General features: G+C 37.7%; 4 protein-coding genes across 8 annotated transcripts; 3 read left to right on the forward strand and 1 right to left on the reverse strand.

Moving 5' to 3' along the window:
- Positions 73–3609, reverse strand: LOC18774451 (cellulose synthase-like protein E6). 2 transcript variants are annotated; one of them, XM_007207999.2, is made up of 8 exons: positions 3223–3609; positions 2580–2898; positions 2338–2478; positions 2105–2236; positions 1737–1949; positions 1434–1658; positions 978–1325; positions 217–835 (listed from the first exon to the last, which is right to left on the reverse strand). In XM_007207999.2, exons 1-8 carry the CDS (start codon positions 3510–3512, stop codon positions 290–292), a joined length of 2214 nt encoding a protein of 737 aa, XP_007208061.1. In that variant the 5' UTR covers positions 3513–3609; the 3' UTR covers positions 217–289. The 2 variants fall into 2 exon arrangements, with proteins under 2 accessions (XP_020422679.1, XP_007208061.1); XM_020567090.1 differs by having other exon boundaries at positions 73–835; positions 1434–1949; positions 3223–3581.
- On the forward strand, positions 11827–13525 carry LOC18775202 (DNA polymerase zeta catalytic subunit). 4 transcript variants are annotated; one of them, XR_002271957.1, is made up of 4 exons: positions 11827–12303; positions 12675–12762; positions 13030–13110; positions 13240–13525. XR_002271957.1 is itself a non-coding variant. In XM_020565237.1 (4 exons), exons 1-4 carry the CDS (start codon positions 12296–12298, stop codon positions 13338–13340), a joined length of 252 nt encoding a protein of 83 aa, XP_020420826.1. In that variant the 5' UTR covers positions 11829–12295; the 3' UTR covers positions 13341–13525. The 4 variants fall into 4 exon arrangements, 3 of the variants coding, with proteins under 3 accessions (XP_020420826.1, XP_020420827.1, XP_007206577.2); XM_020565237.1 differs by having other exon boundaries at positions 11829–12303; positions 13266–13525; XM_020565238.1 differs by having other exon boundaries at positions 11829–12303; positions 12675–12717; positions 13030–13129.
- LOC18772218 (WEB family protein At5g55860) lies at positions 15920–20638 on the forward strand. Its single transcript, XM_020565311.1, has 3 exons — positions 15920–16435; positions 17810–18018; positions 18605–20638. The coding sequence occupies exons 2-3, from the start codon at positions 17842–17844 to the stop codon at positions 20387–20389; spliced, it is 1962 nt and encodes a 653-aa protein (XP_020420900.1). The 5' UTR covers positions 15920–16435; positions 17810–17841; the 3' UTR covers positions 20390–20638.
- LOC18772474 lies at positions 21225–24881 on the forward strand. The gene is made up of 5 exons (XM_007205161.2): positions 21225–21724; positions 22997–23082; positions 23175–23480; positions 23625–23708; positions 24077–24881. The coding sequence occupies exons 1-5, from the start codon at positions 21350–21352 to the stop codon at positions 24531–24533; spliced, it is 1308 nt and encodes a 435-aa protein (XP_007205223.1). The 5' UTR covers positions 21225–21349; the 3' UTR covers positions 24534–24881.

Raw genomic sequence — 25242 nt, forward strand, 5'->3', positions numbered from 1 at the left:
AAAATCAATTGGCTACGAGAGATTAGCCCAACTCCTATGTGGGACAAATACTCTCAACAAATTTGCACAAAATATGAACTTTCATAGTGTTTTTTTCTTTTCAGTCGAATCATATAGTCTGTGAATAAAATAATTTCGAATGTAACAACATCTGAATTATAACTTCCAACGAGAAAAAGATAAAACGGAACAAATGAGCAAATAAAGCACTCTTTCCATGAGCATGTGCCCAAGTAAAAATGCTACTTTATATCATGATAACTGTTCATCAATCTTTCAGCTAGCTTTCCTAGTATATAGGCATCAGGCAGGCCAGTGCAAGCAAAAAAAATGACTTGAACATGACAGAGGATGGTATATGGCCTTTATCACTGCGGATGAAGAGCGCTTGGTACACCGGTAAATTGATCAGAACTAATATGCCAGAAAGAATAACCTGGCTGATCAACTGGTCTAAAGCTTTGGAATGCCTGTCCATGACAACTCTCTTTGTTCCCCAAACTAAGCTCAGAAAATTCAGCAATGCTGATGTCGCTAACACGGTATACATAATGCTTGCGCTTCCGAATTCCATAATCTCTTGCTCATACCGCTTTGAAACATCATCTGTGATCACCTTATCAGTGAGGGCAAACTCTGTCTCAGATAGCCCCAGTTGCCTCTTTATGGTATCGAAGAAGGCGAAGAAGTAGGAAGTGATCCTTCGGATCAGCCACATTCGTTGTAAGTACCACCATGCTTTGAGTGTGCTACCACTTCTCAGGGCTTCAACTATGCTGTAAACATTCTTGGCTATAAATACATAAGCAAATGCGAGGAACCACAGGCTTGACACCTGAAATGAAAACATCAATCAATTAAAAACCAACAATTTCAATGTGATTGAATAGTAGCTTAATAGACCAAAGATTTTAGGAAGCAATTGGGTTAACTAATGTTTCTTTCCACCAAAGCATAAAAGAGTGAGATTGAGGTACCTTAGGGAACAAGGGAATGCCATGGAGCAAGCAAAGAGGAGGAACAGTCACATAATACAAAGTTGGGAAGGAAAATGGAGCCCACAGAAGGTAGATACAATATGCCATCTGGGCACCCAAGTGTATCTTCCCATGCCCATAAATGAAAGGGCAATATTTGGAGAAAAATATCTGAAACAAGCCCTCAGACCACCGCTTATGTTGAATAAGTGCTGTATCTAAGGTATTTGGAGCAACACCCAGAAAGTCTTTTCTCTCTGGGTTATAATAGATCGATTTCCATCCCCTGCATTGAACTGCCAAGCCAGTAGCAATATCTTCAACAGGACACCCATATATCAATCCCATCTGCATAAAAATAACATATATCTCATCATGATCTTCAAGACTAATATTGAAAGGGTGGAAAATTAGCATGTTTGAGAAAGAGAGATAGGCAGAGAGAGAGAGAGAGACCTCTTTGCCCCATTGAGTACCCTTCTCATAGCTACAACTAATAAGAGTTTTTGCAGATTCCTCCAGTTCTTTGATACTTCTGTCAATAGTCTTTTGGCTCTCTATGTTCCAATGTCCTCTATAATCTTTGGAATACTTCCTTCCAAAAAGGCATTCTCTTCGATGGAAGCATCCGGTGCCACAAAACAAGGCTGCACCATATCCACCTAATCCAGCAAGCTCAACCTTCATGCATGACAACCAACCATGATATGTTAATTTGAAAGTAGGAGCAATTATATAACCATGGTCTAGATTTCTCACCGCGTTAATAACGAAACATTCATTTCCATAGATATCGTCCTTGGTGAGATTGTTATAGCCCTGTGGATGTTGCACGTAAGCGATCTCAGGGCCATACTTTTCATCCAAGAAGAAACATAATGCCTCTCGTATTGAGTCTGCATTGTTTGCATACATGTCACAGTCCAAGAGGAGGATGAAAGGTGCATTGCTTATCTCTGATGACACTCTCAGCTGCACAAGGGAAATTACCTTTCTTCAGTCTCCATAATACTTACAAATTTCAAGTTAAAAAGACAATTGTGAAATAATTTAAATGCGATTGAAAGATAATACAAGTTAAAATTAGTGTCAGCAATGCAGTTGGAAGTAAGGAAAGTAAAGCTAACCAGTGCATTCAGAGCTCCAGCTTTGAAGTTGTGCAGCTGCTGAGGTCTCTTTTCGCGTGACATGTACACCATCGTAGGTAACCGGCATCCATCATTATCCACGGCATTTATGTCTCTTCCATCAGTTATAATCTTCGAAGGAAATGAGAGGGACAGAGTAATGAAACAGACAAAAAAAAAAAACAAATTACAAAAGTATCAGATAAAGATCAACCAATACACGAATTACATACCTGCACAATTGACTGATGATCATTCTTTGCTACTTCAAGGTTCCATTCTGAGAACCCTTTGTGTTGCTTCTTTATTTCTACTGGAATCTCTGCCGTTGCAACAGCAGATTCGATCCGATTCTTCATTTCTTCATAAAGTTTCTTTGGAAACATGTAAATGTCAGCTAAATTAGCCATTTCACATGCAGACTTAGTCAATTATCTAAAACACTGATTTAGCAAAACTTGGCATTTTTTTATACCTTGATTTCCAGCCATTCCTGACCATACTTGATGCCATGCACATCAGAGTACAGGGCAAAGTAGGCCTCTGGTGACCTTGGCTCGACATTGAACTTTTTGCAGAAGGGTATCCAATACTTAGCGAAACGAGAGGCCTCCAAGAGAGCATAGAAAGTGAATTCTGAACCGCCATCGTCGGAAAGATAAACACACAGCTTCTCAGTTGGATAATTGTAGGAGAGCACTGATAAGACAGTGTTAATCACCAAAGTTGGTGGCTCCATTTTGGGGTCTGCAGTGCATATAAAAATGTCAACTCCCGGCAACTTGTCCTCATATCTGTAATATGTAAAGAATCATAAGAACTTCATTAATTAGAAATCCAATTTTCAAACTCCACACAACAAGAAAATGCAAAACAAAGTGGGATTTGGACTTAGAAAAATAGAGATTGATATCAAAATTGAACCTTTTCGTCATAACTCACCTGATGCAAAGTTTTTGCTATCAGAAGAACACCTTAGATTGTACAAGTTCTTTATTGAAAAACAAACTAAAAATACTCTTATTATACAATTTTCTAGATTGAAAAAGAATCTAAATTTTTTTCAATATTTGTTTTTAGTTGTTACTTTATGAACTGAGATGGAGAGCTAGCAAAACCTGTGAGAGAGCCTGTCCTTGAAAGGTTGACGATGAGTAACATTCCATCTAGGAGACTGAGTGATGATCCAGTACAGCCCAAACCAGAACTCAGCCATGAGCATACCAATCCAAGCCCACCTCCCTGCCTCTCCAGCTCTTGGGATGTTTGTTACTCTATACACCCATATCAAACACACACCCACCAATATTGTGGATGCAAAAACCTTATACAAACCTATAAATCTTGCTCTTCTGCTCTCAAACAATGGAGGAAGACTTTCTTCTCCACCACCTTCCTGCTTGCCCATCTTTCTGCTTTCTTTCTCTCTCTGTTTTGAACAAAGAAACTTTAGTGCAGCTATGTAAACTAGAAGCTAACTATCGTACCATACAGTCTTGATATAAAAATAGGTAAATTATTTAGAGAAAAAAATAAGTTCATTATACTAGGTAAATTGTTTTACTAGGTACATTATTTTGAGAGAGAAAATAGGTACATTATTTTGAGAGAGAAAATAGGTGCATTATTTTGAGAGAAAAAATAAGTACATTATTTTTTAAAAACAATGTTTTAAAAACAAAACAATAAATAGATTATCAAATTATTTTTCAACATAATTAGAATGTACACTAATTCATAAAACTATAATAAAAAAGAATACTGGTTTTATAATTCATAAAAAGAAAACAACATTAATTCCTAAATTTAATATTGAATTTAAATTATTAATACTTTAAATAGATTACTAGTTGTAATTCATAGAAGGAAAACACCATTAATTCAAAAAAAGATTACTAGTCGTAAAATAGATTCCTAATACTTTAATGTGAAATTTAATATTTAATTTCAAATAAGTTTCTAAATTAGTTCCTACATCCATTATAACTATTTGGAGATATTTCCAAATTCAACGAGTGTCATTAGTTACACAACTCATAACACATTAACTTATAAATAGGGGTAGTTTTGGAATCTGAAAAATACAATAAATTAGATTTTAAGTTATATTAGGTAACTTGCCTAGTCATCGGGTATTATTTGAAAAAATTGAGTATTTTAAATAGAAAACTAAAGAAAAGAATTGTAGATGATTTAAAATGAATTTTATGGGTCTAAACTCAATTTACTTAAAAGAAATAACTCGGGTGAATGATGATGAGGTTTTGTTCCGTAGTGTTCCTTTTCTTATATAAAATAAAATTAAAAAAACCGATACAATTATTTAAGAGTCCAAGCACTTATCGTTTAGGTGGAGGTGAGGACATATGAACAAATTTTTCTAGATCTTCAACAGAAAAAAAAACAAAATGACATTAGTGTAAGATTTTAATGCCAAATGTCAATTCCATATGACCAATGATGTTGGGGTTGGAATTTAAAAAGAAATTTGGCAAATATAGTATAAATAAAAAATATGAGAGACGTGAAAGTTGACTGAAAATAGTCAAGAGTTTCGATACTCAATAGAAATGTTATATTATATGATTTATTTTCTCCAGATCTGAACAAAAAAGACAATTGTGATGTCTAAAACAACACAACCGTACACGAAAGAAGCAACCACCATATCTGTGGTTGAAGTTGCTTGGTCTTCATTCAAACTTCTACATCACTATTTTCCCGTATTAAGAAAGTGGCAGTTGGAATTGGATTGTCTTTTTGTGTGTTTGTTTCGATGACTTCAAGCAACGGTTCCACATCCTTGACGGCTTGAAATTGATGTTTGCTTTGTCCTTTTTATCTCGTTCCTCAACATCACCGTCGAAGTTCTTCAACCGTTTCTCATCGCAAAACTTGGTCAGCTCAAGATTAAAATTGAAAGTATGTATGTGCATGCGATTAGGGTCCATATTTAGTGCAAATTGTTATCTAGTGATAAGACAATCTAATGATTTGCAACTAGTCTTTAAGTTACAAGCATAATGAGAATTAAATCAACTACTATTATTATATGTATAAGTAAACGCATGAGAAGTCGAAAATGGAACTCATATTCTCTTTTTTCTGATTCTCATGACTTATAAGTAACCGTGTCAATGAGAATATAAATTGTAGAAAGCTCATTATTAGGATCTCAATTTCTCCTTGGTCTTGTTACCGAGACAAACTCTTATATACGTGGGACAATCGTAACCAAGAAAAACTCTTATATACGTAGGGGAATCGTAACGCGGTGATCTAGTGGTACGAGACTTGGCAAATTCCTTACCACTTGTTTATGAGGTGTAGAAATGTTTTGTTACTAGATGGCCTCATGCCTAGTGAAATCAAAACCACACCAAACTTAAAACTAGGGGTGGGCAAACTTTGAGAGTGACAAGGTAGAAAAGTATAGCGGGTAACAACAAAAGATCCTTCATGGTTTGGGGTCATTTTCAATATAGATTTTGAGGTTTTAATTTCATCAATTTACATCCAAATGTTTTCAAATATGACCAATTTAATCAGTGGCGAACCTATTAAAGCGCAAGGAGGTGCAGCTGCACCTTTCCCTTACCCGAAAAACTATTGTGGGTGCTTCAAATTGTCATTTTGCTCAGCTGGTGATAGTGCACAAATTACCTTATTTTCATTTTCAACATTTAAGTAAATGCCTTTGTCTTTTTATTTTCATTTATTTTTATATTACTCCATTTACTTAAGTTTATTTCAAATGGTCAACTTAACAGAATTATTGAAAGTCAACTATAGGCCGGTTACTTCTCCTAGGTTGGCATCCTAGGTTGTCACACAGTATTTAGTCAGTTTGTGGTTTCTTGTATTTTACGTTTCCTTAAGTCAAGGAGCTAATTGAGGCTTTATCTGGGAAAGAGGTGTGGTTAGTTGTGCCCCTTATCCTATATAGTGTTCCTTCTCTGTAAACAGACATACACACAAGAATATTGAATCTCATCAATTTCTTCATGGTATCAGAGCAATTGAAAAGGAAAGGAAGGGATGTAAAGGGCCATTGACTCAATATTATCATAGATTAACTTGATCTTCCCTCTACCTATAACAGTAACGCCCTTACCATTTGCAACTGACACACGAGATGAATGATTCAATTTTTCAAAATCATATAAGTGTGTGAGTTGATTTGTCATATGATCAGTGGCACCTGAATCTATGACCCAAAAATCATGCACTTTACTAACATTTAGAGCAGTATAAAAAGCATTCAGGGTACCTGAGGTTTCTTTAGAGGAAAGGTTTTGAGTTTCAGCAAGAAATTCAGCAAATTTGCCAAGCAAGGCTGTTGAGTTCTCATTTCCCACATTGCTTACTCCTTCATTGTCATTACTCCATTTCGTTTTCTGAATATAAGAAGCAAATTCATTGATAAGATCAACGGGATTAGAAGTGAAGCTTCGAAGTCCATTGTTTGAAGACGTTGCATGATTAGCTTTAGAAACTGAAGTCTGAAATTTCTTCTGAGTGCCCTTTTTGTGCTTGATAAACTTGAGAGGCTTCAATTCAGGGCGAAGGATCCAACATCTCTCCTTCACATGACCAGTGTTGTTGCAATAGCTGCACTTCAAATCTGGCCTCTTGCCTTTGTATACTTTCTCCTCAGTGTGTTTGTGATTCGACAAATATGCTCTAGTTTCAAAAATATTTGTCTTGGTTTCAATGTTCATGACCTTTCTATGTACCTCTTCTCGTTGAATTGTAGCACAAACACTTGTAAAGGATGACAGCTCAGAATTCATAAGAATGTGAATGTGGAGGTCTTCATATGTTGAGTCTAAGCTTGATAATAACTGAAATTTTTTATCTTATTCGACTCTTTTCAAAAGCACAGCAACATCTGTGGTGTGTGGGCGGTACACCTCGAGCTCATTCCACTTGTTTTTCAAATCACCAAGAAGTTGAACAAACGACTTACCTTCGTGCTGAAGGTTTGCAATTTCCATGTTTCTCTTCTGTGACAATCAAGCAGTGCTCCACATCTCCTTTAATCCAGTCTTTCATGAAAGGACTAAGCACATTGAAGTCGACTGCCATTATATTCGCGCTCAAGTTCAATCCAAAGTGATTCAAACACAGTACACTCGAAGTTATGATCAACTTGCTGATATATTTACCAAAGCCTTACCTACAACTTAGTTCCAACGGCTCCTTTCCAAGCTTGGATCAATCAATCCTCTTGATCCAGCTTGAGGGGGAGTATTGAAAGTCAACTATAGGCCGGTTACTTCTCCTAGGTTGTCACACAATATTTAGTCAGCTTGTCAATTTCTTGTATTTAGTCAGTTTGTGGTTTCTTGTATTTTACGTTTCCTTAAGTCAAGAAGCTAATTGAGGCTTTATCTAGGGAAAAGGTTGTTGGCGTGACTTGTGGATATTGACTTACTTTCCTTACACACTAAGAATTCCTATTATAATTGTAATTGATTTACTTTAATTCCTGATTTCCTACTGCAAATAGATTTAGGAATTTATTATTTACTTGCCCATTCAGGTTTCGTTGTATTATAAATATGACCTCCTACAAGGAGAAGAATACACAGAAAATTTCCACAAACAAATATTCTCTCATAGTTTTCATATTTTAGCATGGTATCAGAGCGGCGATCTTGGAATTGCTGACTCTAGTTTCAAACCCCCGCCGCCGCTATGGGGGTTGATGATTTTTTCAACCCTCATGGAGGTAGCACCATCGACTCCTTCTCTCATTCTCCACCAACCATCATTGAGTTGAGTGCCCAGATGGCTCCGCTCCTACAGATGCAGACTTTGACCCTGAACCCGATCCAGAATCAGGATCCTTTTTTGACGACCCCGACCCCGACTATGACGACGACGACCCCGACCCCGACCCCGACTATGACGACGACGACGCCGACCCCGACTCCGAAGACGACCCCGACCCCCACTCCGATGATGACCCCAAACCCGAATTTGTCTCTGATTCAGACCCTGATCCCAATTTCGACTCCGACTCCGGCCCCGACTCAGGCTCAGATTCCGATCTCAATTCCTACTCCACCTGTATCCTATGCATCTTCCGCTGCACAAATTATTACTTCTAGACTAACGACCCCGACACGTGGACTAGATTGCGCATATTGTGGTGATCCACGACACACTTGTGAGACTTGTTTTGAATCGCATGGCTACCCCAATTGGTGGGCTACTCTTATAGATCGAGGACAATGCAATATGACCAGTAATGGTACTGGTTATGGATTCCATACTTCCGATAAGATTGATTCCAGGAGCTGGATAATTGATTCCGGTGCAACTGATCATATGACGTTTGATCCTGATGATTTTCTGAATACTACACAGACCTATGGTATAGACTATGAAGAAACCTTTGCTCCCGTTGCAAAGTTAAACTCCGTCAGAGTCTTATTGTCCCTTGCAGCTAATTTAGATTGGCCACTACACCAGTTTGATGTAAAGAATGCTTTTCTACATGGCGAACTCACGGAGGAGGTGTACATGGACATTCCTCCTGGATATAATACTACTCAGACTGGAACAGTTTGCAGGTTACGAAAAGCATTGTATGGATTGAAACAGTCACCACGTGCATGGTTTGGACGGTTCACCATGGCAATGAAGAATAATGGTTTCAAACAGTGCAACTCAGATCATACTTTGTTCTTGAAACATCGAAAAGGGAAGGTAACAGCATTAATAATTTATGTTGATGATATGATTATTACTGGGAATGATAAACAGGAAATATCACAGCTACAAGACTATCTGGCTACGGAATTTGAGATGAAGGATCTAGGTGGACTCAAGTATTTCTTGGGAATTGAGGTGGCTCGATCGCAGCAAGGCATATTTCTCTCTCAAAGGAAATATGTCTTAGACTTGTTGACAGACACAGGAATGCTAGATTGTAAACCTGCGGACACTCCTATTATTCAGAATCATCATCTTGGAGAATATCCGGATCAAGTTCCAACTAACAAAGAAACATACCAAAGGTTAGTGGGAAGATTGATCTATTTGTCACATACTCGACCAGACATTGCTTATGCGGTGAGCGTTGTCAGTCAATTTATGCACTCTCCAAGTGAAGACCATATGAATGCAGTTCTTCGGATACTTAGATATTTGAAGTCTGCACCTGGAAAAGGACTTATGTTCTCAAAGCATGGTCATCTAAATATTGATGGTTATTCAGATGCAGATTGGGCAGGTAATGTAACAGATAGAAAATCCACATCGGGTTACTTCACATTCGTGGGAGGTAATTTGGTGACATGGAGAAGCAAGAAACAGAATGTAGTAGCTTTATCCAGTGCAGAAGCCGAGTTTAGAGGCATGACTAAAGGGATTTGTGAACTTCTTTGGTTAAGAAAGTTGCTTACTGAACTTGGGTATAAACCTACATCCACAATGAATCTCTTTTGTGATAACAAGGCTGCTATAGCCATTGCACAGAATCCGGTTCAGCATGATCGTACTAAACATGTTGAGGTGGATCGACACTTCATCAAACAAAAGCTTGAGGCTAAAGTGTTTCAGTTTCCTTTTGTGAAATCCGAGGATCAATTGGCGGATATTTTGACAAAGGCGATTTCCAGTAAAGCATTCCACAATTCACTAGATCAGTTGGGCATTGGCGACATCTATGCACCAACGTGAGGGGGAGTGTTGGCGTGACTTGTGGATATTGACTTACTTTCCTTACACACTAAGAATTCCTATTATAATTGTAATTGATTTACTTTAATTCATGATTTCCTACTGCAAATAGATTTAGGAATTTATTATTTACTTGCCCATTCAGGTTTCGTTGTATTATAAATATGACCTCCTACAAGGAGAAGAATACACAGAAAATTCCCACAAACAAATATTCTCTCATAGTTTTCATATTTTAGCAAAGGTGTGGTTAGTTGTGCCTCTTATCCTATATAATGTTCCTTCTCTGTAAACACACATGCACACAAGAATATTGAATCTCATCAATTTCTTCAAGAATGCTTAAATTGGTCAAATTTGAAAACATTGAGGTGTAAATTGATGAAATTGAAACCCTATGATCCATATTGAGAATGATCACAAACCTTCAGGAGGTATTTTGTCGTTAGCCCTACATAATATTATTCATCCTATCATTTGACACTTCGACTGGAAATGTTCTAATACTGTTATTCGATATATATAATGGTATTTATTAAATAATAATCACTACAAAAAAAAGGGTCATTACCGACCAACATTTTCCGAGGGTCCTGAAATTCCCTCGGTAAAAGTATTTTTTCCGACCAAAAAATGGTGTCCGTTGGAAATATGTCATAGGGCTGAAATTTGTTTCCGACAAAAAAAATACCCTCGGAAAAAGTCTCTATGGTCGTCGGAAATGTAATTTATTTGGAGGGAAGACTTAGCGCCAACTTTATTAACGACAAAAAGTATGTTTGTCGGAAATATGATGATTATTTTCGAGGGGTTTCTCATTCCGTCAGAATTGTTTGACTATTTCCGAGGAGAAATATGTCCTCTCGGAAATGCCGTTATATTTACAACCAAATTCATACTCAATGGTAATAGTTGTGCTTTTTTCCGAGGGCATATTCACTTTTGTCGGAAATCACAACCTATTTCCAAGGGCAAAATATGTTCGTCGGTAATAAATTTTCTATTTATGAGAAGAATTAGGGACCGTTGGAAATGATTATCTTAAAATTTTCATAATAAATTAAATAAAAATAAGAAAAATACACCAAAAAAAAGCTATGCACTCCTGACAATAAATCCTTCAATTTTAGAGGCTAAAATCATGATTCCACATAATTCAGTTCATGGTAATTATTGGATCAAAGAAGCAAGAATGTTAGGTTATCAAACATTAACTAGTGTTTGGTTTGTTTACCAACTAAGTTGAGTTTTTGTTGTCACTTTGAATTTTTATAAGTAAACAAAAAAAAAGATTTCCAAAGCTTTAGGATGAAGAGAATGTCATCACTAGGATTTCATAGGAATTTTCAGTGAATTTTTTGGATTTTTAATGTATTTTATATGATTTTTAGGAGTGAAATCATGTAAAATTCATATTAAACTGAATTGATCGACAAGTGGCAGCTTCTTTGAGGTGAATGATTGGATCAAAGAAGCAAGAGTGTTAGGTTATCAAACATTAACTAGTGTTTGGTTTGTTTACACAAACTAATTTGAGTTTTTGTTGTCACTCTAAATTTTTATAAGTAAAAAAAAAAGAATTTTGAAGCTTTTGGACGAAGAGAATGTCACTAGGACTTCGTAGGAGTTAAATCATATAATATATTCATTATGATTTTTAGGAGTTAAATCATATAAAATTTATATTAAATTGAATTGATGGACAAGTGGCAGCTTCTTACATGCGCCACCTGTCCTTTTGCTTATTTTCCCTAATTATTTTTTGCCAATTTCTGCCTAAGTTTGTTTTTTCTATGCACTTTTTTTCACAAAAACTTACTTGGAGAAGGTGAGGGTAGGTTTTGGAGTAAAAAAGCATAAGATGAAGACATTTTTTTATATATAATTTTGGAGCTTTAAATAGAAGAGAATATCACAAGGAGTTCCTATGAATTTTCAGTATATTTTTCTGACTTTTAATTTATTTATTATATATATTTTTGGATATTTGACTTAAACTCTTTTTTATTTATTTGGGAATTGGTGTGGGGAAGAGCCCTTTCATTTTTCATTGACCGCCAAATAACTCCAGCCAAAACTCAAATTTCCCCCTTCTTCACCAGCAAAAGTGAAAAATGGGCAATTTCAGAAACCTAGCAGCCGCCTCCAACACTCACTCTCCCTATGCGTCTCTCTCTCATCCCCCTCTCTCACTAAGTCATTGTCTCTCCCTCTGCGTCTCTCTCTCTCATCTCATCCATCTTCGTTTGCCTCTGACCGTCTCTGTCTCTCTCTCACGATCTCACCCTCTCCGTCTCTCTCCCGATCTCACCCTCTCCGTCTCTCTCGCGATCTCACCCTCTCTGTCTCTCTCCCGATCTCACCGTCTCTGTCTCTCTGTGCTCTGTCTCAATTAGTTAGATTTCAGTTCTCTATGTCTCTGTTTTTTTACTTATTTGTCAATTGTGCATTTTACTTGCGGTGATTTGGTTGTGCAGGTTCTGTCATGAAGCATCAACTATGATGAGGTATACTTCACTGAGCCTTTCTGGTATTCCAGATTTATTAAGATCTTTGCCTTGACAATTATTTATTCTATGCATACTTGGATTGATTGTTAATGGTCATGGTTCTTTATTTCATGTTTTATTTTCTGTTGCTCTGCTTTAATGGCTAAAATATTTGGGTTTGTAATGTACTCTCGAAAGAGCAATACCTAAAATAGGGCTTCAAATTAAGTACTTCAGAAAATTTCTTATAGCATGTATTTCTGTTGTATTAGGTACTGATATAATGCGGGTTTGATGTTCCTCTACAAATTCTTGAACTATTTCCTTATGGTATCCTAACCATATATTTTCTCAAACTTATTACTTGGAATGCGGGTTTTGAAATGCAGGGACATACCAAGCCTATCCTTTCTGTGTGCTGGGATCCATCTGGTGAGTTCCTTGCATCAGTCAAATTATACATGGTCACCCTATAAGGTAATAATAGGATACGGTAAATTCTTCTGATTTGTTCTTTTTCATTACTGTGTGTTTGATTAGGCATAATGACTTAACATGAGTTTAGACTGTTGTATGTGGTCTATTTATGTCAATTGCCTGTGGGTCAATCCATGTTCCCATGTTACCTCTTTAGTTTCATGGATATCTTGTATTTGCCCTGAGTATTTTTTTTTCCTTAAAATAGCTTTTACTGGTGGTTGACTTGATTTCCACGGTTAATGATTACCTTTGTTTTTTACACAGGTTAGAGCATACTTACAGCGTCAATGGAAGCAGATTCTATCTGGAAGGGTGTCTCTTCAGGATTTTGTATCTGCAAAGGAGGTTCGCCTAGGCACCTACCGTGAGTGTATCTATTTTTCTGTTCTTATTTCATTACTGTTTGTCATGTATTGTCTTCTTACTTGATATATTTGATTTTACACATTGACTAAAACTTTGTTTTGGAAACAGAACTAGCTCTGTTCTTGTTTTGGCAGGATAAACAAACAATGTTATTGTTAATGGGAAATAGCAGCAGCCCATCATTAGCGAAGATTCAAAGGAAGCTATGAAGCATGCATTCGAACTCTTTAATGTTCGATTGGAAGTAGACTTTGGGACTAGTGATATAGGACATAGCTTAGGATTGTAATGAATATTTGTAATTTATTACATTTGTCTTTTATTAATGATGATATATACTATTCTTCGAACAACAATTTTTCAATTGAAATATTATTTAGATTTTTTGACAAAATATTTGTACGTTTAATGCTTATAAATGTAGTCGGAAAAACATTTTTTTCGACAAGCTTCCATGTCGAAAAAGCACAATTCCAACGAATTATATTTATCACAAATAGTAATCTAGGGTCGGAAATACTATTTTCGACAAATAGTCATTGGTCGAAAAAATAATATGGCAAGAACAAAAGATCTCGATCAAAAATTATTTCCGACAGGTGCGCAAGTATTTGCGACCACATTTATTGTTGGAAATGAATTTGTATGGTTGTTTTGAAAATCTATTTCCGATAAAAATATAAGCAATATCGACGGAATATGGGTGTCGAAAATACATTATTTCCGACGGAATGGTCGGAAAAAAAGTATTTGCAACCGTCGTTTTACCGACGACTTCCGATGAACTTTTGCCGTCGAAAAAGCGAATTTCCGACGGCAAAAGGCTTTTTGCGACCACAAAATACCCTCGCTAAAGGCATTCTGTTTTGTAGTGAATAAAAATCATGGTATTTTATGATAATGTTTCTCTTTTGATAAGAATGAGAAATTAAGTGGAAGAAAAAGTTCCCGATCACGTACATGAAATGACAACAAAGTGAACAAAAATATGCGGAGACTGTCCATCTACATACGTATATCATATTCATCCCACACTATACGATTCTACGAAGGCCAAAACGATTAAAACAAAAACAAAGCAAAACTTGGATTGGACCCTCTTCTTTTTACATCTTTCACTCACTCAATCTTGCACACGTTTAAAGTGGTCTGCTACATCGCCCGAGCCATCATCAGCATTGCTGCAGACCATGTGGTCTCTCTGGCCTGGCCTGAGGAAATAATGTCATCATCTCCATATCCATGGTTCGATTGTAAACAACCAGAGATATCTGTCTTCTAGGGCTTTGCCTCAGTCTCTTCTGCTACCTCTGCTGCCTTTGCTTCTTCTGGGCCTTGTGGTTGCTCTTTTGCTTCTTTGATGCTTGCCATGTTAGGAATATTAGTTTGGCTCCAGCCAAGAGCAAAGGCCAAGTTTTTTTATGTTATCTTTATCATTAGGCAAAAATTTGATGCCAAGTGTCACAAGCCATGCATTGTGTCAGCTGTCAACCATGGGTAGCTCACAGTCAGCATCCCACGTGTCAATCTTTGTGTAGGAAATTTGAAAACTGTCTGGTTTGTGGTTGGCCCAGAATTTGGACTTGGGCATGTCCAAAATCCAGGTCTTCAAATTTTGGACTTGGGCCATCTCTAATTCTAGGCCTCCAAATTTGGATTTGGCCATGAAGCCCAGCCTGGTCATTACATAAAAAGTTGATTTCAAGGAGGGCATGGGATGAGATAGTAGGTGGGAATTGGGATGAAGGGTTCTTTTTTGTTTTGTATTTGCTAGAAACATTCTATAATTTACCATTCCCTCTTTCAACTTGACCACCTCTATAGTATTGAGAAGAGATCTTGATAAAATACTAACCTAGTTTTATTGGCTCTCTAGAGAAACGGTAAGAGAGTGGTGGAGATGCCAAGCAACACCACCTTCAATCCATTGACTAGCCAAAGATCAAATACAATCTTCCAAGTTAGGAGATCATTTCATGCCTTTGATTTTGGGACAACATGGAGGTAGCTTCATGCAAGATGTCTGCATCTGCAATGCATTGTCACTTTAATTGGGTTCCAAGAGTTGCAAACTCTTTCTATGTGGCACATGGATTTACCCAATGAGCTTTTATGGTGTTATGATATCCCTCTCCTGAGTTAGATCCTTTGACTTATCTCAGAGTATTTATGTATTTTGTATTCCCACCAATAATTTCAAGTAGAAAAATAATTATTTAAAAAAAAAACCCCATAGCTAATTGGGTGAAATTCCAATTTACATTTTTATAGTGGATTATTTATTATTTATTATTAGATGAATGAACCTTGGATACACTTGCAAGTTGCCGGTCCATTTTCAGGTCAACCATACATAATCCATTATCCAAACCCCCTATCACATCACATGAGAAAAATAGGAACTTGAGCAATTAGAATTATTGGTGTGACATTTTAGCAGATGAACTTTGGGGTTAGAGAGAGAGAGAGAGAGAGAGAGAGAAACAACCAAGGGGCAAAAAGGCAAACTAATAATCTAATTCACAAGCCAACTAAACCCATCTCTTTCTCTCTTGTCCGACCTTCCCCTTGGTCCTAGTCACCAAGTCACACTTGTCTTGGACGGGGGGACACGTCATCACATGTCACTCCCCACCTTCAACAACATAGTGCAAGCCCCAATCCTCTGCAGTTTGCTCCCTATACTTGTTGACCAATTGCTTTAGAGCGTTGTACCTTTAACCAGCTGACCCTTTCATTCAAAGAAAAAGGGTAAAAGGATCTTTATGGTACAATAGGTGCATGCACAAAACAGACAGGTAAGGACAAGATATTCCACGAGATACTTCCTTCCTCCTCTATTTTTTCACAGACTGACCTGCTGATATAAAATTTGTCTCCAACAGCTTTCGAATTTTCAAATCTCCTCTCTCTAACACTGTAGACTCTCTCTAACCGTTTCTATTGTCCAAGAAAAACAAAACCCATTTCTATTTCAAACCCAAAGATTGGTTCTTCTTTCCTCTTTTTTCTCTTTCAAAGTTTCTTTCTTTTTTTCTTTATTGTTCCGCGAAAACACCTTCTCTGCCGAGAAAGTTTGAATTTTTCTTGCGATTATCGCCTGGTCCTGAGCTTTTCTTGGTGGGTTTTGGTTCTTGGGTCGGGAACTTTACAGGGTTTTGGCTTTTGAATAAGATGAAGATCGGTGAAGATGGTCACAGTTCGTCGTTATGTGCATGATCGCACTGGCGCGTTGGCTTCGAGCTCTGGTGATTTCTAGGGTTTGTGGTGCATAGATTTGTGTGGCTTTGATTAGGGTTTCTGGGTAAGCAACTGTCACCTCTTTTCTTGATTCTTTGCCGCTTTTCAAGTTGCTCTTTTTCAGCTTTGTTTGATGGCATTATTGTTTGATTCTTCACTGAATAATTGTAAAGAAATCTATGAGTTTTTATTTATCATTTGGTACCTTTTAAATTTGTTTTTTTAGTTACAAGAGAGCGTTTTTTACTTGAATTTTTAAGGACTATTTCATTATTAGAAATGACGAGTTGTTAAGTATCTGGGCCCATTTCTTGAAGGATTGGTTGTCATAAAAGGTATAGATGTATCATGATTAAAGTCGTTTGCTGAATATGTATGAATTTAGTTCTAAATCATTGAACCAGTTGTGGTGAACCGTCGCCAAGGCTTGTTAGACTGTACAATGAAAATTGAATTCTCTCTCTCTTTCTTTTCATTGGTTTCCGTTGTTTATTCATTTTCAGAACTCTGGGAAGTAGTTTTGGAAAAATGTCTAGGGCCTGTTAAATGATCGTGTCAAAATTTAATTGCCCCATTTTAATATCTATAGAATTTCGTATGTGTATACAATGTCTGTAATGAAACGACAACGATGGTGCGTCAATGGGAAAATTGGATTTGTGGCCTTTTTTGAGATTATAGACAAAAAGGGTGGGTTTCACCCATAGTGTGGACTGTCTTATAACTGGTGTTGGTGGGTTTTTCATGTTAACTAATTGGCTATGCCACCGTTAACCTTTTTACAAATCTTCTGAATATGACAGAACATTAATGTGGTGCTTGATGCACTTGAGACCTTATGAGATGGATTTTGTAGGATTCTTTTATTTATGAGGTGATGAGAAGTGGTGGGACTTTTGGGTGGTGGAACTGGGTGTATTGTGAAGAAGAGCAGTCTCAAGTTAAGGGTTATGGGTGTGAAAGACTGACTTTTCTTCCCCTTGCTTGAGTGTGAATGTGTTGTATCAAAAGGCTTCTGTAGAATTGAGTCATATTTCATACTGGTGCCATAATGAAGGCCAAGTTTTAAATTGATATGTTGCAGCATTCCCGTTCGGTATTACATAGCTGCAAGAGGTTTGAGAAGGCCTCAGTTAATGAAACTTGGACTCTGCATGGGTTATTAGTATCAACCCTTGCCTTAGATTGAGAGTTTCTTTAAAATTTCATAGCTCCTCTTGGGAATTTGAGGCCGTTTCTTATGTTAATCTGTTTTTTGACCCTTGTAATCATGTCTTATGAGGCCGTATGCCTTGCCTTTACTGTTTGTATGAAAACTAATGAGCATTTTGTTGAATTACATGTTAAGTTGCTAGACATGTGGGGTTGGCAGCTTTTTGTAATCCTCATTTCTCCTTTCCCTAACATCATTTTGTAAAAATATGTTTTCCATTTTCAGCGAGTAGTTGAAGTAGAAAAAAACAGAGCAGTATGGTTGCAAAAGACCGCCAAAGTGCTACAAGCTCTCCTAGTCCTAAAGTGGAGGTGGGAGAGATCGACACAAGGGCACCTTTCCAATCTGTTAAAGATGCTGTTACACTATTTGGAGAAGGCGCATTCTCTGGGGAAAAACCTGCCATTAAGAAGACAAAACCTCATTCAGCAGAGGTATTTCTGATTCCTTACTCTTTAATTTAGGAAGCCCGCGTCTATATCTATATTTGACAATTGGAAAGTATATTTTGCTTCACTTCTTGGTTAATTTTATTTGTTTTCCACAAGTTATTGGGAAGCTGATGGTAGTAAACATACATTTTCTCTGCGTTTAAAATTCAAATAAGCTAGAGATCTTTTTTAACCAGAAAAAAAAAAAGAGCTTATTGTTTGAAACGGTTAGCAAAGGTTATTCTGTAGCAATTTTTTTGGGTACGTCATAGATGGTTTGCATGTTCTGTAATTTCAATGCATGTACTGAAGTTGACCTTCCAAATTGTGTGAACCCAATATTTCGACCTTCCATTTATTTAGTTTAGAAGCTACTTCTAGAAGGAAGTTGTATATTTGTAGCTATGGATGTGAATGATTATCTCACTCATGTAATCTTCCATTCAATCTCTGATTAATTGGAACTCTTCATCATTGTGAGGTTATTAACTACCACAGAAATTCTACTCATTATAATGCAACAACTGTTTGGTCAATGCATGCTCTTCTAATATCCTGTTTTTTTTTTTTGTGTGATGTTTCAATGCAGAGAGTACTAGCCAACGAGACGCAGCTTCACCTGGCCCAGAAAGAATTGAACAAGTTGAAGGAACAACTGAAGAATGCTGAAACTACGAAAACCCAAGCACTTGTGGAGCTTGAAAAGGCTAAGGAAACTCTTGAGGATCTGACAAATAAGGTGACTTCCCTCAGTGAATCTAAGGAATCTGCAATAAAGGCAACAGAAGCTGCAAAAAGTCAGGCAAAGCAACTTGAAGAAGCAAACTCTGGCAACCTTGCTGGAACTGATGGTGCTTGGAAACAAGACTTGGAAACAGCAAGAGCACAGTATGTGAATGTGATTACTGAACTTAATGCTGCAAAGCAGGAGTTACAGAAAATCCGTCAGGACTGTGATGCATCCTTGCAAGCAAAAGTTACTGCTTTCAAGCAGGCAGCAGAAGCTGAAGATGCAGCCAAAGAAAATGCGGAGAGGGTTACTGAGCTCTCCAAGGAAATTTCAGCTGTGCAGGAATCAATTGGGCAAGTGAAACTTGCATCTTTGGAAGCCCAGCAGGAGCAAGCGAAGATATTTGCTGAAAAGGATGTCCTGAGGCAGTCGTATAAAGCTACCTTGGAAGAGTCAACAAAAAAATTGCTTTCTCTGAGAAAAGAGTTTGATCCAGAACTCTCTAGAAATCTTGAAGCACAACTTTCTGAAACGTTGAATGAAGTTGGGGCTCTGCAAAAGCAAATGGAGAATGCAAAAGCTTCCGATTTAGATTCTGTGAGAATTGTCACTTTGGAGCTGGATGATGCTAAGGAATCACTGCATAAAGTAGCAGAAGAGGAAAGCAGTCTCAGAAGCTTAGTTGAAGCACTTAAGTTGGAACTTGAGAATGTGAAAAAAGAGCATGCTGAACTGAAGGAGAAGGAAGCGGAAACAGAATCGCTTGCTGGGAATTTACATGTGAAACTGCGGAAAACCAAGTCTGAGCTTGAAGCATGCCTAGCAGAAGAGTCTCAAGCAAGAGGTGCTTCCAATGAAATGATAGCTACACTAAACCAGCTATCCTTGGAAACTGAAAATGCAAGGCGGGAAGCAGAAGAGATGAAGATTAAAGCAGAGGAGTTGAGGAAGGACGCGGAAACAACCAAAATTGCAGTAAAAGAAGCGGAGAAGAAGCTGAGACTTGCTTTGGAAGAAGCTGAAGAGGCTAAAGCTGCTGAAGAAAGAGCCCTTGAACAGATTAGAGTTCTATCAGAGAGAACTAACGCTGCTCGAGCATCAACTTCTGAGTCTGGTGCCAAGATCACTATATCAAAGGAAGAGTTTGAATCTTTGAGCCGAAAGGTTGAGGAGTCTGATACATTAGCAGAAATGAAAGTGGCTGCTGCCATGGCCCAGGTGGAAGCTGTGAAGGCTAGTGAAAATGAGGCCTTGAAGAGGTTAGAGGCAACCCAGAAGGAAATTGAGGATATGAAGGCTGCAACTGAGGAGGCCAAAAAGAGGGCAGAAATGGCTGAAGCAGCCAAGAAGGCAGTGGAAGGAGAGCTCCGAAGGTGGCGAGAACGGGAGCAAAAGAAAGCAGCTGAAGCTGCATCACGGATATTGGCGGAAACAGAGATGTCAGTGGAATCATCCCCACGCCATTACAGGATTCAAAAGCAGAACCCTCAAATGAAAATTATTGAGGCCCGGAAGTTGGACAAAGAGAAGACGTCTGTTTCGAAAAAAACACTTCTGCCTAATCTGAGTGGCATGTTCAATAGAAAAAAGAGCCAGGTCGACGGCGGTTCCCCTTCTTATCTCCCTGGTGAGAACCCCCTTTGATGTTTGTATTCTTCCCAGACCTTTGTGGAACTATGAATGCTGAAGACATGAACGAGTTCGGTTGTGTCGGCCTTTTGTGAAAATTCTATGATCCTAGTCTATTGTGGAGGGAAAAAAAAGAGAGGATTGTCAAATTAATGAGCTTGGATGTAACTCCAGGGAGAGTGTGATTTTGTATATTGGACAAACAATTCTTGGATTATCTGTTGAAGATTTGCTGTAGAAATCAAGTGTCGACTTCTTTAAGCCTTTTGCTTCCATCATATTCTTTTTGGTTGCAGCAGGTACCACCACCCCATTTATCATTTTAATCCACTCTTACATCAAAACCATGGTTCTTACATAACTTGCTCAGGCCAAAGATTAAAGTTCAAGTTGATTGTACACCTAAACATCTGCTGATTATACACTTCTGTTTAGTGTTTTATTTATTCAAATCTGAATCTGGGTTTGTAAGATTTTTGTTTTTATTGTAAAAACTTAAAAGATTTTGAATACGGACAAGATGAGCAGGCGTGGCCTCTTCTAAGTACACAAGTCTATATACATACTTGTATTTATTATATTAACCAACTTGCATATGGAGTAAGGCCAGTTGGTTAGAATAGCTCGTTCCCTTGCATCTGAGATCGATTTTACTTCTCGTTCTCTTTCATTCGACATTCATCTCTTATATTTGAATTTGATCTCTCTTTCATTTCATTTGTATCTGAGAATTAGATCTCTTTCACCGTAATTTAAAATAATTTAGAGTAATTTAAATTACTATGGTTAGAAATAGAAAGATATCACCAACAAAAAAGACATACCGCACCGCAAAGGGACTCCAATAATAAATGCACGTGTCGTAATTTGCCATTCGGTGACCCAAGTCTCACTGAGAGCCCATCCCACTCGCCACTTCCCATACCACTGGAACTTTTGCAGCCCCTGAAAAATTCAAGCTCAGTACCAACAGCCATGGCCAGCGCCAGAGACAGAGACGACTCACTCACATTCACAAACCCATCAACGTCTTCCTCGCCAATCATCATCTCTGACCCATTTGACAGCTTTCTCTCCGACCCAAATTCCCACATCGGCAGCGCCTCTGGGAGCTTCCAGAACGAGGGTTTACTTGCTGATACTAGCAGCGATGCCGAGTTTGGGTTCTCACGCCCTGAGTTTCGGACGAGCCAACTCGCCGGGACTGTCGAGTTTTACCAGCGCCACGTGTTTTTGTGCTACAAGAACCCCCAGGTTTGGCCGCCCAGAATTGAGGCCGCCGAGTTTGATCGATTGCCAAGGTTGCTCTATGCCGCAGTAATGGCTAGGAGGGGTGATATGAAGAAAGAGGTATGCTTATTTTGGTTTCTGTTTTGATGGCGGTTGGTGTTTGATTTAGTGAATCTAAGTGGGTTGCTTGCTTTTTAGGACTGAATTATAGGAGGTGTGTTTGATATTTGGTGGTCTTTTTTCTTTTTTGTGGTTGATCTCAAATTCAGTCGGTTGAAATGGGTTTTATTTGCTTTGTGGATTGCTTGTTTTTAGAGGGTTATTTCCAGGTGTGTGATTTACTGTGTTGTATATACATTTTGATCAATCGAGTGGATTGCATATGTTTTTGAATTGTGTAGTTTGGTGCTTTTGTGCTTTCAGGTTTAATGCGGATTGCTTCTGAATGTGGTGAATTAAAATGGATCTTCGCTGTTTGTTAGATTGCTTGTATTCTAAGACTGATTTGGAAGCATGTGATTTGGTATCTATTAGCTTGAACATGAAGGGGGTACCTTTTGTATTTTTAGTGGGGTTTTGGTTTGGGTGTCCTTTTGGAGTAACTTTAGAGTCTGCTTGCGTGGAATTTTCAGAATTCTAGAGTGGGTATTGTTAGAGTTTAGATATGGATAAATTTGAGGTTGATGAATGAAGTATTTGGGTTCTTGAACAACGGTTTTTTGAGGTTCAATGATCTGTATTTTCTTTTTTACCTTTTTTTAATAGTAAGGAGTGATTATTGTGAAGAATCTTTTTGGTCTTTGGTGTTTACTTGTGGTTTTAGAATGTAGTTGAAGGAGAGGGAATAAGGTGAACAGTATCATTTTGGAAATAAGTTCAAAAGATTAAGCCCCAGGCATCTTACAAGATAATATAGGAAGTTGGTATGTAACAAAACTTTATCAGATACACACCAACAAAGTGTCTCAAACATGGTATAGAATGATCTGACCTATAACATGATAGTTTTTCATTTCTCTTCTGTGTTTACTTCTATGTGACAATCATCTTTGCATTTGATGATTATGGGATCGGTGTGGTGGGAATTGTTTTCCACTAGACTGCCATTCTCTACGAATTTTGTTTCTTAATGAATGGAATGAAATGAAAACAAGTAGTAGATAAGTTGCGTAGCCAGATGAATGAATGATGTGATGTTGTTATGGTGTAATCGTATGCGGTTGTTTACTGACCATTGCTGACAGTTGGATTTACTAGCTGCACATTCTATGCTGCTTAAAATAGCATGTCTTAACCAGTTTATTTCTTTCTCTTTTTTTCCATAATTGGATGTATAATTTTGGTTGAGGTTAACAACTCTTTTTTGTCTCTTTCATCTCTTTCCTCATCTAGACTCGCTTAACAATATGTGAAGGGCATGATGGAACTGAGACATCCAATGGTGATGTATTAATTTTCCCCGACATGATCCGATACAGGTCATGTACGAGTTCCATTGGAATTCTTTTACATACACTCTTGATCCCCTTCGAAATTTGATACTGAAATAAAATTAGGGATAAAATTGCAGGAGATTGACACATTTTGATGTTGATACATTTGTTGAAGAAGTTCTAGTGAAGGATGGTGAATGGCTGCCTGGTACTCCTGAAACTTTGAAGGGTTCGTATGTTTTTGTATGTTCTCATGGGTCTCGGGATCGCCGTTGTGGAGTCTGTGGACCTCCCCTGATCACTAGATTTAGAGAAGAGATAGAATTACATGGTCTTCAAGGTAAAGTGTCTGTTAGCCCATGTTCACACATTGGGGAGCATAAGTATGCAGGAAATGTTATTATATTTGGACCAAATTTCAACAGAAAAGTCACTGGCCACTGGTAAGGGGAATTGTGTCTGTTAATTCATTTACTTTTATTTCTCTTTTCTGTTATTATTGTCAGTAGGTATAGCTTTTCACTCTATTCAAATTCTATTACTTGGTTAGTGATATTTGAGTTAGCTGATCATTTTATTTCTGATAGGTATGGATATGTTGCTCCAGAAGATGTACCTGTATTGCTTGAGCAGCATATCGGGAAAGGAGAAATTTTGGACTGGCTATGGAGGTAATCCTTTTACATCTTCAATTCTTTCTCATAATTCATAGGCTGGCTTTTGAAGCAGTTTTCTCATGATTCTGAATCAGATTATCTCTGTGCTGGCTCTATTGTTGTAACCATGTTTAGTTGTACAATTTGATCTTAGAGGAAGCTCCTCTTTGGCACCTAAATCAGAGTGGTTGGCTGTGCAAATTTATTCTGATTAGAACAAGAAGAAATTGAAAAATAAAGAGAAAATAGTTTGTTCAACATGTGTAAAATTAGTAGCTGCAAATCTACTGAAGTGGTCACTCTTCTTGTTTGAGTTTTTGTGTTCCTCTTGTATGCATGCATTATGGAATTAGGTAGTGATGGAATACATGGTCTGGTTTCAGGGGTCAGATGGGTTTATCAGAAGAACAGCAGAAGAAATCTCAAGAACTAAGGCTCCATCTTAATGGCGAGACAAATGTGGGAAAAAGCGCTACAGAGTTGACACAACCAAAGGAAAGGGAAATGAATACTAGTGTATGTAGATCTCAAGTTGAGATTGGCGGATGTTGCCAGGAAAATAGAAACTCTTCTTGCTGCCAGAATGCTGTGTTCATAGAAAAGTTAAACAGTCCTGATTTGAATGAGATGGCAGCAAAGGAGACGACTGACAAGAAAAAAAGCAGCAGGAATCTACTTTCAGGGATCAATAGCGGAAAAGGGGCCTCCACGCGCAAGGTTTGTGCTATGCCGACTTGGTTTCAGAGCTGGGAGCGTGAAGATACATATGCAGCTTTTGCTGTTGTTTGTGCTGCTGTGTCAGTTGGCATTGCTTACAGCTGCTACAAACAGTTGAGATGAAAACTTGAATCCAATCTTTGTGTTGTTTGATCATAGTACAGGCTAGAGTGTCAACCCCTCTCAAGATTTTATGAGAAGTTGATTCTAGATCTAATTGGTAGGCACCTGCGGAAAGGTCTGTAATGTGCTTATAGAAGAAGGGAAAGGGTTTGGGCTACGTTTGTGGATGTGTAAGAACGCTGGTGGGGGATACTTGAGTTGTGTTTTTCTTCTTTGTTTTGGGATATAATTTGTACTTGTGCATATATATATCAATGTGTTACCGAATTCCTGTGTTTATATTGACACAATCTTCAGTATGGTATGTTGGATATTCATCAATCTAACAGGAAGCAGGCTGTTTCAGTATTTTCTTGTAACGTTGGAATGGAAGGAATGTTATTCGGAAAACAAATTTACAAATGCCTTTTTTCATGCTGAAGTCACTGAAAAAAGGCATTTGTAATAATGATAATGCAAGTATATTCGTACCACTCTATAATTTCTCCGAACCATAATAATTCAAGATGCTTACGCATATTATGCGATAATAGGAATCTTGGGATCCTCTTTGTAATTTATTTCTGTTATATATAAAAAATCATGCAAGATACCAGTGATCAATCTGATGAGCAGTAAATCTTAGCAAACCTTTAAACCCGTCAAGGGGCTTCTATCCATAAGTTTAGGCATACAATAAAAAACATTCTAAGGTTTCCACTGTCTAGTC

The sequence above is a fragment of the Prunus persica genome, chromosome G6 (assembly GCF_000346465.2).
Source record: "Prunus persica cultivar Lovell chromosome G6, Prunus_persica_NCBIv2, whole genome shotgun sequence".
Lineage (NCBI taxonomy): Eukaryota > Viridiplantae > Streptophyta > Magnoliopsida > Rosales > Rosaceae > Prunus > Prunus persica.

Coding starts and splice junctions, on each gene's coding strand:
- LOC18775202 (XM_007206515.2), top strand. Junction 12,763..13,029: donor ATACATGGTCACCCTATAAG/GTAATAATAGGA, acceptor TTTTTTACACAG/GTTAGAGCATACTTACAGCG. Junction 13,130..13,239: donor GGTTCGCCTAGGCACCTACC/GTGAGTGTATCT, acceptor TTTTGGAAACAG/AACTAGCTCTGTTCTTGTTT.
- LOC18772474 (XM_007205161.2), top strand. CDS start 21,350: ATGGCCAGCGCCAGAGACAGAGACGACTCACTCACATTCACAAACCCA. Junction 23,481..23,624: donor AGAAAAGTCACTGGCCACTG/GTAAGGGGAATT, acceptor TATTTCTGATAG/GTATGGATATGTTGCTCCAG. Junction 23,709..24,076: donor ATTTTGGACTGGCTATGGAG/GTAATCCTTTTA, acceptor GTCTGGTTTCAG/GGGTCAGATGGGTTTATCAG.
- LOC18772218 (XM_020565311.1), top strand. CDS start 17,842: ATGGTTGCAAAAGACCGCCAAAGTGCTACAAGCTCTCCTAGTCCTAAA. Junction 18,019..18,604: donor CAAAACCTCATTCAGCAGAG/GTATTTCTGATT, acceptor GTTTCAATGCAG/AGAGTACTAGCCAACGAGAC.
- LOC18774451 (XM_020567090.1), bottom strand. CDS start 3,512: ATGGGCAAGCAGGAAGGTGGTGGAGAAGAAAGTCTTCCTCCATTGTTT. Junction 2,899..3,222: donor AAGGACAGGCTCTCTCACAG/GTTTTGCTAGCT, acceptor TACATATTACAG/ATATGAGGACAAGTTGCCGG. Junction 836..977: donor GCATTCCCTTGTTCCCTAAG/GTACCTCAATCT, acceptor TTTTCATTTCAG/GTGTCAAGCCTGTGGTTCCT.